Source organism: Dermacentor silvarum, unplaced genomic scaffold (assembly GCF_013339745.2).
Source record: "Dermacentor silvarum isolate Dsil-2018 unplaced genomic scaffold, BIME_Dsil_1.4 Seq1077, whole genome shotgun sequence".
Classification (NCBI taxonomy): domain Eukaryota; kingdom Metazoa; phylum Arthropoda; class Arachnida; order Ixodida; family Ixodidae; genus Dermacentor; species Dermacentor silvarum.
The window spans coordinates 42,444-59,541 of record NW_023605537.1 but is presented as its reverse complement, the minus strand read 5'-3'; the positions used below and the strand labels follow the sequence as shown (position 1 = coordinate 59,541).

Below are 17,098 nucleotides of genomic sequence, written 5' to 3'. Positions count from 1 at the left end.
ATTGAGGAAGCAGTAAAAATGTTACCGCAGTATAAAACTAGTGAGTAGATAACTTGACACGGAGCTGGGCAAGATGTATGTATTGAAAGATAAGCAGGGTACTGTCATCAGCAATTCCGATGAGATAGTGAGGGCAGCAGAACGATTCCATACCGTCCTGTACAGTACGCAAAGCAGCATCACAGCCTTCATTGCAAGTAGTGATGAACAGGATACACAGGCTCGTTCTATGATTAGCGATGAACTTAGAAGAGCCTTGCAAGGCATGGCCCGGGAAAAAAGCGCCAAGAAAAATATGGAATAACAGTCGATCTATTCAAAGACGGAGGTGATACTATGATTGAAGAAGTTGTGGCCCTTTATGGGCAATGCCATCCGACTAGAGGTGTACCAGAGAGCTGGGAGAATGGCAACAACAATAGTGTAACAAGGCAAGGGAGTGGTAATATATATATATATATATATATATATATATATATATATATTGTAGTGAAGACGAATGCCCGGCGCTGCAGCCACATCGCCAGTCATCCGGCAAGCGTTAGCTCGAGATTGCCTGAGCCGCTCTGGTTGAGACACGCTGCGAACGCTGCCCGCTGCTCTCTTGTCCTGTGTTCGCATTAGATTCTGGTGGAGGTGTTGAGGTTTCCCCCAACCTGGAATTACTGCACCCGAACTCTGCCGTCCGTCATGCCTGACGACCCCAGCCCGACATCCCCACTGGTTACTCCAGCCATCGTATGTGCCGGTGCCCAGCGTCAGCGGGATCCTGACATCTTCAGCGGCACCGATGAGAAAGACGTTGAAGATTGGTTGGAATCGCATGAAGAAAAACGATGGACAGAATATAGAACAGCCCGTCAGCTGAGGCGAGCTCCTGCTGTCCTGCCTCGGGTGTGGTCAAGTATCGGGCGGCGGTTATCTACTGCTCTTTTAACGTCTCGATTGTTCTTTTGATTCATTTATTGTTCTTTTTTCTTGGCCTTTAGGATTATTGTGTCGCGAGTGTAAGCAAGTCAGACTAACCTGATGTCTATTTCTTCCCCCGGTCAAGGGCATTCCCGTTGGCTAGCTTCAATCCCTCCCCGAGAGTGGCCGATAGTCTCATTTTTACACAGTGGCAACAAAAGTGTCCCTGTGGCTCTTGTACCTACGAATGGGGGATCGATACAGATGAAGAATCCGAAAGTAATTCAGGTGGAGCTTCGAAAGGCCTCCTCCCAGTTCCAAAAGATCACCGTGGTCTGCCAGTATGGTCGCGGTGTTATTCTTTGCTGCTCATCGGACCAGGAGTGCGCTCGAGACCTTCTAAACTGTTCTGAATTCGCATCGAATCCGGTGAGCCCGTTTATTCCACCACACCTTGCATGCTCGAAAGGCTTAGTTCGTGGGGTCGACGCGAGCCTGGACCCCTCAGAAGTACTAGACTTATTTTCAGTTGCTGGAGTTGTATCCGTATACCGGTGTAGCCTAATTATTGAAAACAAGAAGTCACCTACGGAGTCGGTGATTCTTACGTTCGCGGGAACAGTTCGTCCAACTGAAATCAAGGCATGGCCCCTGATATACAGAGTAGAGCCACTTTCCCCAAGACCACTACAGTGCTTGAAATGTTGGCGCTACGGACACACTATAAAAGGATGCAGATCGGTTACTCGATGCCGCCTATGTGGAGAGAATCATGACAGCAGAGAATGTAAGTCTCAGGAAGAAAACTGTTGCCTATGCAATGAAGCACACCCTGCTGACTATTCGAACTGTTCTGCATAGGAACGAGAATTAAGAATACTAGAAGTGGTGGAACGCAGGCGTTGCTCACGTATGGAAGCAGATACAGAAGTTCAGAGAAGATACCAGGGCTACGCAGGCGTAACAGCTCGTCACACCGCTAGTATGGATGTTTCTCTATCCAAGGTCATAGCATAGGCAGTAGAGAAAGCTATGGAAAAGGCAATGGAACGACTTGCAACAACCCTTTTGGGGTCCTTGACACAAATGATGACTAGCCAGATGGCGCAGGTAATTGGTGCAGCCTCTACCCAAGCTCCTGCATACCAGGTTGCAAATGTACTAAACCTAACTCAAAAACAAACATCGTCGTGAAACTCGTCAGCTGACTCCCCTTGCGCAGGACCTTCTACTCATGTAGAACGGCCGGAACCGGAACCCCTAACGGAAGAGTATGAAGACTACCAGGATGTTGACATGGAACACAAAAGTCTAAAACGCACGCGATCTCCTCCCCACAAAACTTCTTCAAAGTCAAAAACTCAAAAATATGAAAAAGCGAACCTTTCCAAGAAGGACTTCTTGAAAGAGACTATTTTGAATCAGGCGGTTTCCGCTACCGTTCTATCTTTACCATAGGCTCTCTAAAAATCTTGCAGTGGAATTGTCGTTCAATTGTTTCTGCTACTACAGATCTATCGTATATTTCTTCAAAATTTTCTCCAGACATCATTATCTTACAAGAAACCTGGCTTTCAAATGGTCAAAAATATTCCCTAAAATATTATCGAATGTTTCGCTTGGATCGGCCTGCCAAAGGTGGTGGCGTTGCTTTCTTGGTTTCAACTAAATTTAGTCACAAAGCAACGATATGGTATCAAAGAATGTGTACCGAATGTGAAATTTTAGCATTAGACATTTCACTCCCAGACTGCTCCCCTTTTACCTTAGTTAATTTATATTTCCCAGCAGGAGTGCAGGATACATTTTCTCTAGACACCTCCCGCAGGGGCGTCTGCGCAAGCAGGCGTTTGGTGAGTTGCGCCACCACGTACCCGAGCACACGAGGGTTGGACCCTCCCGCGCTTAACCGTGCGTGGCTTAGCCGTGTCCGGGGAAAAGGGGATCCTGGAGGTTGAGCCGAAGCCGGGTGTTTGGACCTTTATGGCCCCCCGGCAGAGGCAACACACATCTTTGGCCTCGGCTTCACGTAGACGGCACCCCCGGACTGACCCACCCGGGGGAAATCGGTAGTCGCCTTTTCCTGTCCCCCTCTCCGACCTTTTGTCTTTCTCTCTCACTTTTACATATTTCCTGTCTTCTAGTCACTTCTTATCACTTCCAAATTTCTGGGCGGCAAGGGCTAACCTTGTGTGGGTAATCAACCTAGATTACAGCATATTTGGTTATAGCAATGATGTACTGCTGACGTGTACACAACTTGCCCTTGCTATGTCGTCACGTCCCCTTGTTGGGCTCGGTGGTGGGTGGCAGGCATCACTGCTGAACATAGTGCTACATATTATGGGATCAAGGTATCCTCCACTACCTGATCGTCTCCCTCACAAAAGGGGACGCACCGATGCAACATTCAACTTTTTCGTTCAACCTAAAGAAACGTTCCCGAAATTCCACGTTGTGCACTGTGAAAATCCAGACAAGACTGTTCGTACAATCTCACCATTTCTTGTGTCAAAGTCTCTCACTGAAGCAATAGGGCCAGGCTACAAAGTAACGAAGATGGCTAGTGGCGACTTGCTGCTTCAGCTGAGTGATAAAACACAGCACAGCAAGCTGTCTAACCTCAAGACGATTGGAGGCAACCCTGTCTCTATTTCTCCTCACCGATCACTTAACACAGTCCGTGGAGTAATATCTGATCAAGACCTTTTGGAACTATCTGAAACAGAACTTCTTGAAGGATGGAAGGAGCAAGATGTAATAAATGTACAGAGAATCAAATTGAGACGGGATAACAAAGAAATACCAACAAAGCACCTAATTTTGACCTTCGCCATGAGCAACCTACCAGAGACCATTGAGACAGGGTATATGAAGATCCGTGTGAGACCATATATACCGAATCCCCGTCGATGTTTTAAATGTCAAAGGTTTGGCCACGGCTCACAGAGCTGCCGTGGTCGGTTGACGTGTGCTAAATGTGCAGCATATGACCACCCTGCAGATGATTGTCAACGCGAACTTCACTGTGCTAACTGTAATGGAGGACACGCCGCCTACTCGCGGTCATGTCCCAAATGGAAACAAGAAAAAGAAATCCTTGCGCTCAAGGTCAAACAAAACATTTCTTTCAAGGAAGCGCGTAAGCGTCTTTCCTTTGTTCAGCACACAACGTATGCCGAAGTGGCGCGTCAGGGGGCGGCGCCACCCCGGCCTAAGGCGGCTGCTAAGATCACGAGCTGTGAGCTGGCAGTCTCGCCACCTGCCCCCTTGGTGGGAGCAGCTAGCGCTGCCTTACCTGACCCGAGAAAAGGGAAGCTGACCGCTGAGTCAGTGACTCCCAAAACCCCGCGATAGTCGAGGCCCGTGGCGCGTGGCACACTGCCGCCCGTGCGGGCGTCCAGCGCCTCACAGGAGGCGATGGAGGTAACCCCAGGCCCTTCGGTGTCAACGGCGCCGAAGGATCGGCGTGCCTCGTTAGAGCGCGCCAGGACAGGAAAAATCACAAGAGTTACTGCGCCCGTGAAAGGTCCAGTAACATAGCTGTGCAATCTTGAACACAGAACCACTTATCCCAGCCACAATGGCTGTACAAATGTTACAATGGAATGTCAGAGGACTTATTCATAATCTAGATGATGTAAAAGAACTATTATCTGAACTCCAACCAAAAGTGTTCTGTGTTCAGGAAACACACTTAAGACCCTGCCACACAAATTTTCTAAAACAGTTCGTAGTATATCGAAAAGACCGAGCTAACTGTCTTGCCCCTTCAGGTGGAGTGGCTATAATTACAGACAAATCAGTTGCTTGTCAACACCTAAATATTCAGACATCTCTTGAAGCCGTAGCAATCCGTGCCATACTTTTTAACAAGTTGGTAATGGTTTGCTCTTTATACATCCCTCCTAATCACCATCTAACCATGGCTGAGTTTGAGAACCTGATGGACCAACTTAACGAACCCTACATAATCCTTGGTGACCTGAACGCCCACAATCCGCTTTGGGGCGACCCACGTTGCGACTCGAGAGGACGTCTCATAGAAAAATTTCTTATTTCAACTGGTGCGTGTCTTTTTAACGGAAAGGAACCTACATTTTATAGCTCGGCACACCATACATTTTCTTCAGTTGACCTTGCTATAGGTTCCTCATCACTACTGCCGCATCTAGAATGCAAGGTCATAAAAAATCCATACGGAAGTGACCATTTTCCGCTAATGTTGACCACTGCAGATACGCTCGATCCTCTTGTCTACCCAAAAAAATGGAAATTTAGTGCTGCAAATTGGGAGAAATTTAAAGAACTATCCATTCTCTCATGTGACTCAATCATACACTTAGAAATTGAGGAAATGAATGCATATCTCACGGAACACATATTAAACGCGGCCCAAGAGTTCATACCGCAAACAGAACGCACTCGTGCTAACACCAAGCCATGGTGGAACCGCGAGTGTGAAATAGCTAAAAAGAGGCAAAATGAAGCGTGGGGTAAGCTTTCGCGTTACCCTAACACAGAAAATCTAATCGCTTTCAAGCGAGCAAAGGCTAGTGGAAGGCACATCCGACGTGAGGCCAAGAGAGAAAGCTGGAGAAACTATCTGTCGCACATAACCTCATATGCAGATAAAAAGAAGGTCTATGCGAGGGTGCGAAGGCTTAAGTGGCAAGCTCCTAGCCCACTCCCATTAGTAAATAATCTTGGCGCCACACTAGAACAACAAGCTGACACTCTAGGTGAGCATTTTGAAAGTATTTCTAGTTCACTTCATTATACGAAAGAGTTTTTAGCGCACAAAACACAGGCTGAGCGCAGACCATTTTTTTTTTGCGATAAACGAAGTCGAGAGGGCTATAACAGCACTATAACAATGCACGAACTGAACATCGCCCTAAACAGTTGCCGAAGTTCAGCTCCGGGTAAGGACCAGATCAGTTACGACATGCTAAGGAAACTGCCGAAGCAGACGCTTGAGTGTTTGCTGGGCCTTTTAACAAAATTTTTGATGCTGGATGTTTGCCCAACAGTTGGAAAGAGGCAATCGTTATACCGATCCTCAAACAAGGCAAGGATCCCTCCATGGTTGAAAATTATCGGCCGATAGCTTTAACAAGTTGCTTATGCAAAAGTTTTGAAAAAATCGTGAATCGCCGCATTATACACTTTTTAGAATACAATGGTATACTAGATACGCTCCAAGCCGGCTTCCGTGCAGGTAGATCAACAACCGACAACATGGTCCTCCTCGAATCGTACATACGAGACGCCTTTGTCCATAATCAGTACTGCCTTTCTGTATTCTTTGATCTCGAAAAGGCATACGACACAGCATGGCGGTATGGCACAGTGCAAGATTTGAACGCATATGGGATAAACGGAAACATGCTCCAAGTCATACAGAGCTACCTCTCCGATCGAAAGTTCCGGGTGAGGATAGGAAACAGACTTTCTCAAATCTTTGTGCAGGAAAACGGTGTTCCCCAGGGAGGTGTGCTTAGTTGTACGCTGTTTATTGTGAAAATGAACTCTCTTCGAACTTCTGTACCGCCAACAATCGCCTACTCGGTCTACGTAGATTATTTGCAAGTCAGCTTTAAATCTTGCAACTTATCCATATGCGAGCGTCAAGTTCAGCTCAGTGTAAATAGACTATCGAAATGGACAAATGAGAATGGTTTCCGCTTTAATACAGAAAAAACAACATGCGTACTATTTACAAGAAAGAAAGGCCTGCACCCTGATCCATCCATTGAATTAAATGGACACAAAGTGACGGTCAAAAGTGAACATAAATTTCTCGGCGTCATTTTTGATAGCAAACTTACATTTGTTCCACACATCAAGAACATAAAACTAAAATGCCTAAAATCGTTGAACGTCATAAAGATCCTTACTCATTATTCCTGGGGAACTGACACGCAATGTCTGCTATCACTCTTCAATAGTCTTGTGCGGTCCCAGATGGACTATGGCAGCATAGTATTTCAGTCAGCATCTAAAACCGCGTTAAAGATGCTTGACCCCATATACCATTTAGGCATTCGGCTAGCTACTGGTGCTTTTTGGACTAGCCCTATTCAAAGCCTCTATGCAGAGTCCAATCAATGGCCCTTGGAGTATCAGAGAACATATTTAGGAATTACATATGCCCTCAACATATCAGCTCAGAGAGAACACCCTTGCAGAACACTAATTAATAATCGAACATCAGAACTGCTGTACGCGAATAGGCCATCACTAGCTCAGCCGTTCCCTTTGGCTATCACAACTGTTGCCGAAACTCTTGGGTTTAGTTTCTCAGATGTCCACGAAACTGGGCGTAGTGATCTCATTGCTCCCTGGTGCCTACGCCCAGTTCTGTGTGACATGTCCTTTAAAGCGCTTGACAAGAAAAACGTGCCACGCGAGGCTATTTTGCAACACTTCCTATCACTGGAAGACAAGTACAACGCAACGTCCTATTTTACGGATGCCTCAAAGACGCACAAGGCAGTCTCATGTGCTGCACATAGTCACGGCTATAATGTTACAAGAACTCTTAATACAAGTTGCAGCATATTCACAGCAGAAGCATATGGTATCCTACTGGCTGTGGATCATATACGACAACTTAGGATACAAAAAGCTGTTATCTACACAGATGCGCTAAGTGTCGTAACTGCACTAGCTTTGGGAAAGGTGGGAGACAACCCTGTTTTTAATGACCTGATAAAATCCATTTATAACGCTTAAAATGAAGAACTTTCCCTCGTGGTATGCCGGGTACCGGGACATTGCGGCATAGCAGGAAATGAGACGGCTGATCAGAGTGCTAGAGAAGCTGCTCTACGTGGTGACATTGAAGTTACTGAGGTCCCTAGTCGAGATATTAAACCTTACGCCCGTAACCGGCTACGACAGCACTGGCAGTCCCAATGGGATAAAGAAACGGAAAACAAATTACATGCAATAAAACCTCCACTAGGCAAATTTTTCCAGCAAAATATCGCTAGACTAACAGAAACCACACTGTGCAGGCTACGTATAAGACACACATACGCAACACACATATACCTGTTAACAGGCACACAACCACCCATATGCGAAAAATGTGGAGAACAACTCACTGTCCGGCACATTTTAATTGAATGTCCAAGACTTCACCAAGCAAGAGTACATCATTTTAGAGAACTTTTTACACACAACATACCGTCTCATCTTGCATTATTTTTATCCCATGACCCTATGTTTAGTGTCAAAAGAGTTTTTAAATACCTCGCCGACGTCCAGTTCTTAAACACTGTATACTACAATCCAAACCGCCATGCTCCATCACATACGTGAGGAGCCTGAGCTATTAATGCCCCGAAGTCTCGCAGCTTTATCGCATGGTTAAAGTACTTTGCTGATGGCTTCGAGGCAAATATTTATGGCTTATACTCACTGAAAACTGTAAATAATCTGCATAACATATACATAGCATATAACATATAACAAGCAATCGCTCACAGTCACCGATATCTCCTTATAACCTATGCACAGTTCAAATGTCTCATACAACAGTAACAGCATTGTTTAGCTAGGCCTTTTAAATCTTTGTCAGTACAAGATTTTTACCCCTTTATGTAGCACATTTCAACTTGTATTTTATAAATCACTGAATCAACCATAGACTTGGCGCTCTTTGGCCAAAGATGCCCTTGCGCCATTAAAACCCATCAATCATCATTTTCTCTAGACACCATATTAGCTTCATGCAGAAAAGACAGTATTCGCTGGTGACTTTAATTCACACCATGTGTCTTGGGGGTTTAAAACTGATTCAGAAGGAAAACGCCTGTGGGAATGGACTCTTGATAATAATCTATCTTGTCTAAATTAAAAAGTTACTACCTTTCTTCGCGGACAGTCTCAATCGGCTATAGATCTCACTTTCTCCAGCTCATCTTTAGCTATATCATCGTGGAATACTATAGACTGTGCCACGAACAGCGACCACCTTCCAATTATTTTTCAAATTGATTTCCCTGTGATTTCTCTTAGAAGGAAAAATAACTCATTTATAAACTATAACAAACTTCAAAAAGACTTGAAGTCTACGATGCTTTCACGTACAGATATGCAAGAGGATATTAGGGCTCTGAGACTCTGTGCAGTTTTAATGCGTTCCGCGAAGAATGCAACAGTTAATTTAACCTGCAACACAGGTAAACCATTAAGTCAGTGGTGGAATTCAAATTGCCCGAGGGCCCACCGAAAACGAAAAGCTGCCTGGAAGCAACTTCTTTGTAATCAATGTCCAAAGAATTAGAGTGATTACCAATTTGTTGCTGCATCATTCAAGCGTACGATAGCTAAAGCCAAAGAGGAGTATGATATGAATAAATGCAATTATCTGTCTAAATCAAAAAACAAAAAAGCCCTTTTTAGGTTTTTAAGCTCTCGAAAAATGATTCCAGTTTCAGCAAATATTGACTCTTTCGTGCTTTCGCCACGTGAATTATCCGAATTATTAGAAAATACTGGAAAAGGACTGGAAGACAGGTTCACTTCAATCATTCCACCGTACATAGTGAAGCTGTTACGACTAGAGGAATTTAGGGAAGTCACAACACAAGAACTGGCGGATGTTGTTCGCTATCTGCCTTCTTCAGCGCCAGGACCAGATGGAGTTACCACAGTCATGATAAAAATTCTGTATGAATCGTCCCCAGAAGAAATTTTGAATATGGTACATTACTCTTTAAAAATGCATGCGTACCTTCAGAATAGAAACTTGCTAAGGTAATTCCGATACTTAAAAACAGGGAGGTCGATATGATTTAGATAATATTAGACCAATTTCCCTCACATCAAACTTAGTTAAACTAATACAACGAATTTTGAATTGTCGAATTACGACCTACATTTCTGAAAACGTAATACTTAGCCCCTGTCAAATTGGTTTTAGATCTGGGTGCTCTATTTGTTGTGCGCACGTAGACTTAGAGAGTCGCATACAATTTCCTTGTCGCTGAAGAGAATATTCAGCATTAGTGACCCTAGATCTAGCAAAAGCTTATGATTCCGTGGAACATGGCATACTGATAAAGCAATTAGAGAATTACAGGTTTCCGAAATACATCACGGCGTGGTTGTCAGAATTTTTAACGGAAAGAGAATTCTACTGTTTTCAAAACGGATGTTCATCGTCTAGGTATAAGCAGCAGAGGGGAGTACCACAAGGGTCAATATTATCTCCTGTTTTATTTAATATATTTTTAAGCTCCATCCCGCTGCTCCAGGACATTCATGTATACGTTTATGCTGATGACATCGCTTTTTTTGCATCGAATGCTGATCTACATTCACTTTATCAAATGTTACAAAATTACTTATCTATTCTTGAAACTTCGATTGAGACCATACATATGTCTCTGAACGTTAGTAAAAGTGCACTCCTTCTCTTTCCTTTAGATGTTCCCGTTCACATTTCACTGTTGTATCGTCAAGAGTTCATTCCCCAGATGGATTCTCTTAAATACCTGGGAATTACACATAATGGAACACTAAACTGGAAAAGCCACATTGAAAACGTCGCGTTTAAGGCAACTCGGGCGGTAGGATGGTTGCGTAAAATCAGTAACCGACGATACGGGCTGCGAAGAAACACATCAATTATGATATATAAAATGTATGTCCGACCAATCATGGAATTTGGATGTGTCTTATTTTCTGGCTGTCCAGCTTATTAAATTAAACCTTTGGTACTATTAGAACAGGAAGCTCTGCGTTTGTGCCTTGCACTCCCTAAGTTTGTTGCAAACAACGTTCTGTATATGGAAGCGTGATTACCATGTTTAATTAGTAGATTAAAAATCCTTACTGTCCAAACGAGCCTAAAGTTTTACGATTCTTCCCAAAGAAGATCAATGTATGTTTTCATTAATGAACCAAGTACATTTTTAATAATCATTGGTCGCGACCGCACACCCCTCAGATCGTATTCGTACAGGCACAGCTAACACCACTGAATGTACAAATTCAATGTATTCACCCAATAAGTCAATCCAAGAAAAACCTCCAAATTGAATTTGACGATATTTCCCCCTCGAATGCTAAACTAATGCCATTCCAATATTTAAATGGCCAATTACAAGATTACCTCTCACACCAGGAAACAAACAATATAATAGCCACTGACGCTTCAATGTTAGACGAAAAGGCTGTCGTAGGCATCTTTTCTCCTTCTCTTAGTTGGTCCTTTTCTATTCGCCTTTCGGATTACACAGCTATTTTCATAGCAGAATTATTGGTGATTGTTTTAGCACTGCGCAAACTACCCCCGAATCAATTATCAGCTGTCGTAGTAACAGACTCTCGTCGGTATGTGTGTCGCTTTCCTCGGCAACGAATACAACTATCTCGAATGTGTTTCAAAATTTAGTCCCTACAACGTTACAAAAAATTAATTTGCTCTGGGTTCCTGGACACTGCGGTTTATACATAAACGAAATGCCAGATTTATTAGCCAGAACATCTTTAAATGGACCTGTGCTTCATATTTTACCGGATACAGCTTACGTCACTGCATCAAGGTTCAGAACGTTTTGCCTACGAAATGACTTAAGCAAATTTTCGCTGATCCCATCTACAGACTTTCAGCATCTCGGTTTTGGCTGGAATAATCAGTGGTGTCCTTCTCGGCAGTTAGAAGTTACATTCTCCAAATTACGCTGTCGCATCCCGGAATTGAATTTCTATTTACATGGAGCTGGTCTGACGATGTCCCCTCTGTGCTAAAATTGTAAGGAAATTGAAACAATAGACCACTACTTTTTATCATGCCGACGTTATTGAAAGCACAGAAAGATATTACTCGAAGTCCCACTCTGCAAAATTGGATTAAGATTAAATACACCAGTATTATTAACATTTGGGGCCTCCACCCTCGGCTATTGTCACAGAGACGTTTCTTGCGCAGTGTTTCAATTTTTAACAGAAACAAGACGATTACCCTGTCAATTATTGTAACTTTATTCTACCTATCAGATCAGTATTCATTTCACTGAAATTTGTTTCTCCAAATTCGTTAGTAACATTGTATTTTTTCTGACTTTGATAATAATCACATTTTTCACCCTTCAGTTAGTCTGACTGCTCGTTGGCACACTACTCTAGTTATGCAAAATTTCCTTTGTTTTTGTTTTTGCCTTCTTTTATTTTGCGTATCTCATTGTCAAAAAGAATGTTTTTAGCTACCTACTGCCGCCCGATTCATGGCCTATCCCCCTCAGTGGGTGCGAGCCATGATGAAAGATCATCATCATCATCATCATCATCAATCGTATGAACGCGCCAGCAACACTAACAAATGGGACGACACCCACAAGCTCAAAAACGCGATGTTCTATCTATCGGGCGTCGCCAAGCTGTGGTTTCGAACCACGAAGCCGATCTCCGCACGTGGGCTCGCTTCAAAACCAGCATCGCAGACGTTTTCGGCCGCCCTGGCGTGCGCAAGCTTCGCGCGGAACAACGCCTGCGCAGCCGATCCCAGAAAACTGGTGAAACGTTCACCAGCTACATAGAGGACATCGTCCACCTCTGCCAGCGTGTCAACCCGACGATGGCGGAGATGGACAAGGTACGTCGCATCATGAAGGGCATTTCCGACTATGCCTTTCATATGCCGCTGTCAAAAAAATCACAGCATATCCACGGGGTGAATGATGATGAGTGGGCGAAGCTCCGGAGGGAATCATCGGCTCTCCCGCTTAAGGGGACGCTAGCACAAACGCGTTAGAAACGTGCAGTACTCTCTAGTAAGGGGGAGCGGCCACAGCGTCTTACGCAGCCATTTACACATGCCGGAATGTGCACCGCGTTTGCCGACGCCATCACATGACTGCTGAGAGAGTATACCCCCCGTATTCATAAAGGCTCCTCGACTTAAACTTGACTTGCCACCGCCTTGGGCAGCGCGTTCGAAACGCGTTGAAGGTAAGGCGGAGAGGCCACAGCGTCTTACACCAGCTTCTTACACGGGCCGTAACGCGCTAGCACAAACGCGTTAGAAACGCGCTAGAAACGCGGCCTTTCGTTAATGTTGGGTATTTATTGCCATCGTGGTGCGTGTGTCTGTGTGCGCTTCGTGGCGTAGTGGTTAGCGCCGCGCGTTCGGAAGCGAGGGGTCCCTGGTTCGATTCCGCGCTACGGACAGAACTTTCGGAATTTTTTTTCATAAAACGCCGGAAGCGTTCTCCGGAAGCCGGAAGCTGGCTTCCGGAACCGGAAGTGGAACCGGAAGCGGAAGTCGGCTTCCGGTTATACTATACGTATACATATATATGTATATATGGGTATACATACATATACGGACACACAACGCCATCTATTGAGCAATTCATAAAACTAGACGTGGCTACCTACTACGACGGGGACGAACGGGTGCCGCTATAAGGTGCTTCGCCCCTAAAAGCCCTGACACAGTTTCTCAGGTCATTGAGCTTTGCCAGAGTTTCGACGAGCTCTGCAGGCAGCGTCTTCTCACACGGCGCCCACCTGTGTCCGATGAAAGCCTCGCGAGCGTGGCCGTGTCTCCTGACATGGACTCCCTGCTTTGCCAATTTAAAGAGTTCGTCCGTGTTGACGTCGCTCACCAGCTTTCGCTGCTGTCCTCAGCCACACGCTGCGAACGCTGCCCGCTGCTCTCTTGTCCAGTGTTCGCATTACAATTATATATATATATATATATATATATATATATATATATATATATATATATATATATATATATATATATATACGCGCACAACATGCAATATGGCAAAATCCACGCACGAGTCGAGGCGCGCCTCCATCGTCTTCCTTTCGCTGCGTCCTCGTACGGACTGTGGGGCTACATCTGCGACACGGGCAAGGGCCGGGGTCAATGGCAGAACGCCAATGAAATGGACCTCACGCTCATCACGGACAAGGCGTTCCCGACCCGAATCGGCAACTCGGTGAGCCGGGACACCACCCCCCAATCTGGCGTTCATGAACAACGTCGCGGGAGCCGAGTGGAGTAACACCGCAATGGAGTTTGGTAGCGACTATTACGTGCTCGAGACCCGCTTCGACGTCGCCCGAAGTAAATCTAGAGAGTTCACCATCGCAGACTGGGACCATTTTCGCAAGCTCCGCGGCAACGAAAGCGCACCCGTCCCCGAAGACCTGGAAGACTGGTGCGAGAGAATCAAGGATGACGCGGAGTCGTCTACCAAGAAGATCGTCACTGACCTGGAAGTAGAGAAGATGGACAGCAGGCGAGCCTATCTTATTGAGGCCAAGCAGGCGCTGCTCCTCCGATGGAAGAGACAAAGGTTAAACCGAAGATTGAGGGAAAAGATATCCGAGCTCAACAAAGCCATCGAAGATCACTGTCGGACCCTCGGCAAGCAGCAATGGGACGAGGTCTGCGACTCGATCGATGGGCAGATGCGCAACGGCAAGACGTGGGCATTCTCGAACATCTCCTCGACGAGAGCAGCACCAGATCCAACCAGAGAGGCACGCTCGCCAGAGCCCTGCACGAAGGTACCAGATCATGTTCCGGGACGAGCTGGTAGCCATGCTCATGGGGAAGTACCTGCCCGTAAAGCACGGAGACGAGGAAGTCCGGTTTCCCGACTACCTCGGCCCGGCCCGTCCGGAGTTGGACGAAGACTTCACCGTGGCGGAAATCAGGCAAGCCATTTTTGCACTCGACGGAAAGTCTGCGCCGGGTCCCGACGGCATCACCAACAAGATGCTGCGAAACCATGACGACCGTTCACTCGGATACCTCACCGAGAAGATCAACGGGAAGTGGAGAAACGGCAGTGTCCCAGAGAACTCGAGGACCGCCAACACCGTCTTGATCCCCAAACCCGGCAAGGCTCCGGACGTGGACAATCTCCGACCCATCTCTCTCACGTACTGCGTCGGGAAGGTGGCGGAGCATGTCGTCCTCAACAGGCTAAGCAGATATCTCGAAGATAACGTCTATACTCACAACATGATTGGTTTCCGTGCCGACATCTCGACGCAGGACGCCATGAAGATGATCAAAAATCACATCATCGACGGCAGTACCAGGGACACCAAGTCCCTGCTCGGAGTCGACCTCGAGAAAGGGTTTGACAACGTTCTCCACGAATACGTCCTGGCTTCCATCGCGGACCTCGAGCTGGCCCCAGGCTGTATAACTACGTCCGGTCGTTTCTGACAGGGAGGAAAGCGAAGCTGCGGATCGGCGAATTTATCTCCGACGAGGTGCTCCTGGGCCCACGGGGCACGGCGCAAGGCTCGGTCATTTCGCCCACTCTCTTCAACATCTGCATGGCCGGCCTCTCGAGGAAGCTGGTCCAAGTTGAAGGTATCAAAAACACCATCTACGCCGACGACATGACGATCTGGTGCACCGGTGGTAGCGAAGGGCAAGTGGAAAGCGTCATGCAAGAGGCTGTAGACGTCACAGAGCAGTACCTGCTACCGACTGGACTCAGGTGTTCCCCGACAAAATCCGCACTTCTGCTTTACAGAAAAGAAAGAGGGGGTAAACCCAAGGGCTGGAAACCGGTCTCCGAAAGTGACATTCACCTGTTCTCTCGGAGCGGCGACCCGATACCCAGGGTGGACACCAGTTCTGGGTATGTTCATCGAATCGGGTGGCAGCAACGCTACTGCGTTGCGCAAGATCATTGCGAAGACCAACAACGCTTTTCCCCTCGAGCGAAGGGTCACGAACAGACGTCGTGGCCTCAAGGAGAACAACCTGCTCCGGCTCATCAACGCCTTTGTGCTGTGTCACTTCACACTTACATGGTGGCCATGCACAACTGGCTCAGAGCCAAGCGGGACAAGCTCAATGCCCTCATTAGAAAAATTGTCAAGAAAGCCCTCGGGCTGCTCGTCAGAACGCATACCGAGGACCTCCTCCGGCTCGGTATACACAACACCATGGAGGAGATAGCCGAGGCTCCGGAATGGGCCCAGCTAACCCGACTATGCACTAAGCCGGCCGGCAGGCGGATCCTTGAGGAGATCGGACTCGCCCCCACCAAGAGCTTGGCTATCAATGCCCAGATCCCCAGAAAAATAGGGGAGAAGCTCATCGTCGCCCCGTTGCCCGGCAACGTTCATCCCGTGCACAACGCAGGTCGTCGCAAGGCAAGACCGTCCACGATATTAAAGCTAATCAACAAGGACAAGATTGAAGCAAGCTTCGTCGATGCCGCCGCGTACCGAGACGGCAAGGATTTTGCGGTTTCCGTCGTGGACACGCTGGGCAAAGTCATCAACTGTGCTTCAGTTCGGTCGACGGACCCCGAGGGGACCGAGCAGGTGCCCATTGCACTCGCCATGCAAGGCGGTCGGAGAGACAGGGTGTACAGCGCTTCAAAAGTGGTCGTTCACAAAGGCCGGGTCGCCTGGCAGGCAGTTCAAATCCTGAAATGCGCCAAACAAGGCGACAGCTTCACACACTCCATTCTTCTGTTCCCTGCCCACGTCGGGGGGGGGGGGGGGTCGAGGGGGTTCCTCTGAACCTCAACGAGTCTGCCCACGAGGCAGCGCATGGCTTTACCGACCGCGCTGACCTCGGGTTGGACGACTCTCCCCCCGACCACAGGGACTCGCCTATCACGCACAATAAAGTCACTAAATTCTTTTACTTAGCGAGAAGGCTCTTCCCGCAGCCTCATTCTAAGCTAAGCAGGCCGCAGGCGGTCACGCTCAGACTCCTGCAAACTAACTCCTACCCAAATCCGGTGTCGCTTAACAGCATATATCCTGATATTTATCCGAATTGTTCTTGCGCGGCCTGTGGTGAGGATGCTACTTTGGCTCACATACTCTGGGAGTGCGAGTTATTGGGCCCGAAGTTCAGCAAGGAAGAGTCGGACGCGCTCCTGCGAAGTTTCCTCTTTGAAGACGAAATCCTGGTCATCCAGCGCACCTGTTATCGGGCTGGCAGGCTAGACCTGTCGGTCGCTTCGTGGGATTAGCCGGGTGCGCGTTCTATCGCGTTTTTCTGGACCCAATAAAAGTTTATTCACTCACTCACGGTCCCGTGACACAACCCCCCGGCGGCAGGAGCACCGGCTCGGTGCTGTTCATGGACAAGAGAGGCAAGTAACAAGGGGACGGCGGCTAAGGTTCGCGGTCATAGTACGGCTTGAGCCATACAACGTGCGCAATT

At 47.0% G+C, this 17,098-nt stretch overlaps 1 protein-coding gene across 1 annotated transcript; it reads left to right on the top strand.

The window, feature by feature from the left end:
- Window positions 1-13,953: 13,953 nt before the first annotated feature.
- On the top strand, window positions 13,954-15,124 carry LOC119434450 (uncharacterized). Its single transcript, XM_037701600.1, has 2 exons — window positions 13,954-14,331; window positions 14,408-15,124. Exons 1-2 carry the CDS (start codon window positions 13,954-13,956, stop codon window positions 15,122-15,124), a joined length of 1,095 nt encoding a protein of 364 aa, XP_037557528.1.
- The last annotated feature ends 1,974 nt before the right edge of the window (window positions 15,125-17,098 follow it).

Coding starts and splice junctions, on each gene's coding strand:
- LOC119434450 (XM_037701600.1), top strand. CDS start 13,954: ATGGAGTTTGGTAGCGACTATTACGTGCTCGAGACCCGCTTCGACGTC. Junction 14,332..14,407: donor GCAAGCAGCAATGGGACGAG/GTCTGCGACTCG, acceptor CGACGAGAGCAG/CACCAGATCCAACCAGAGAG.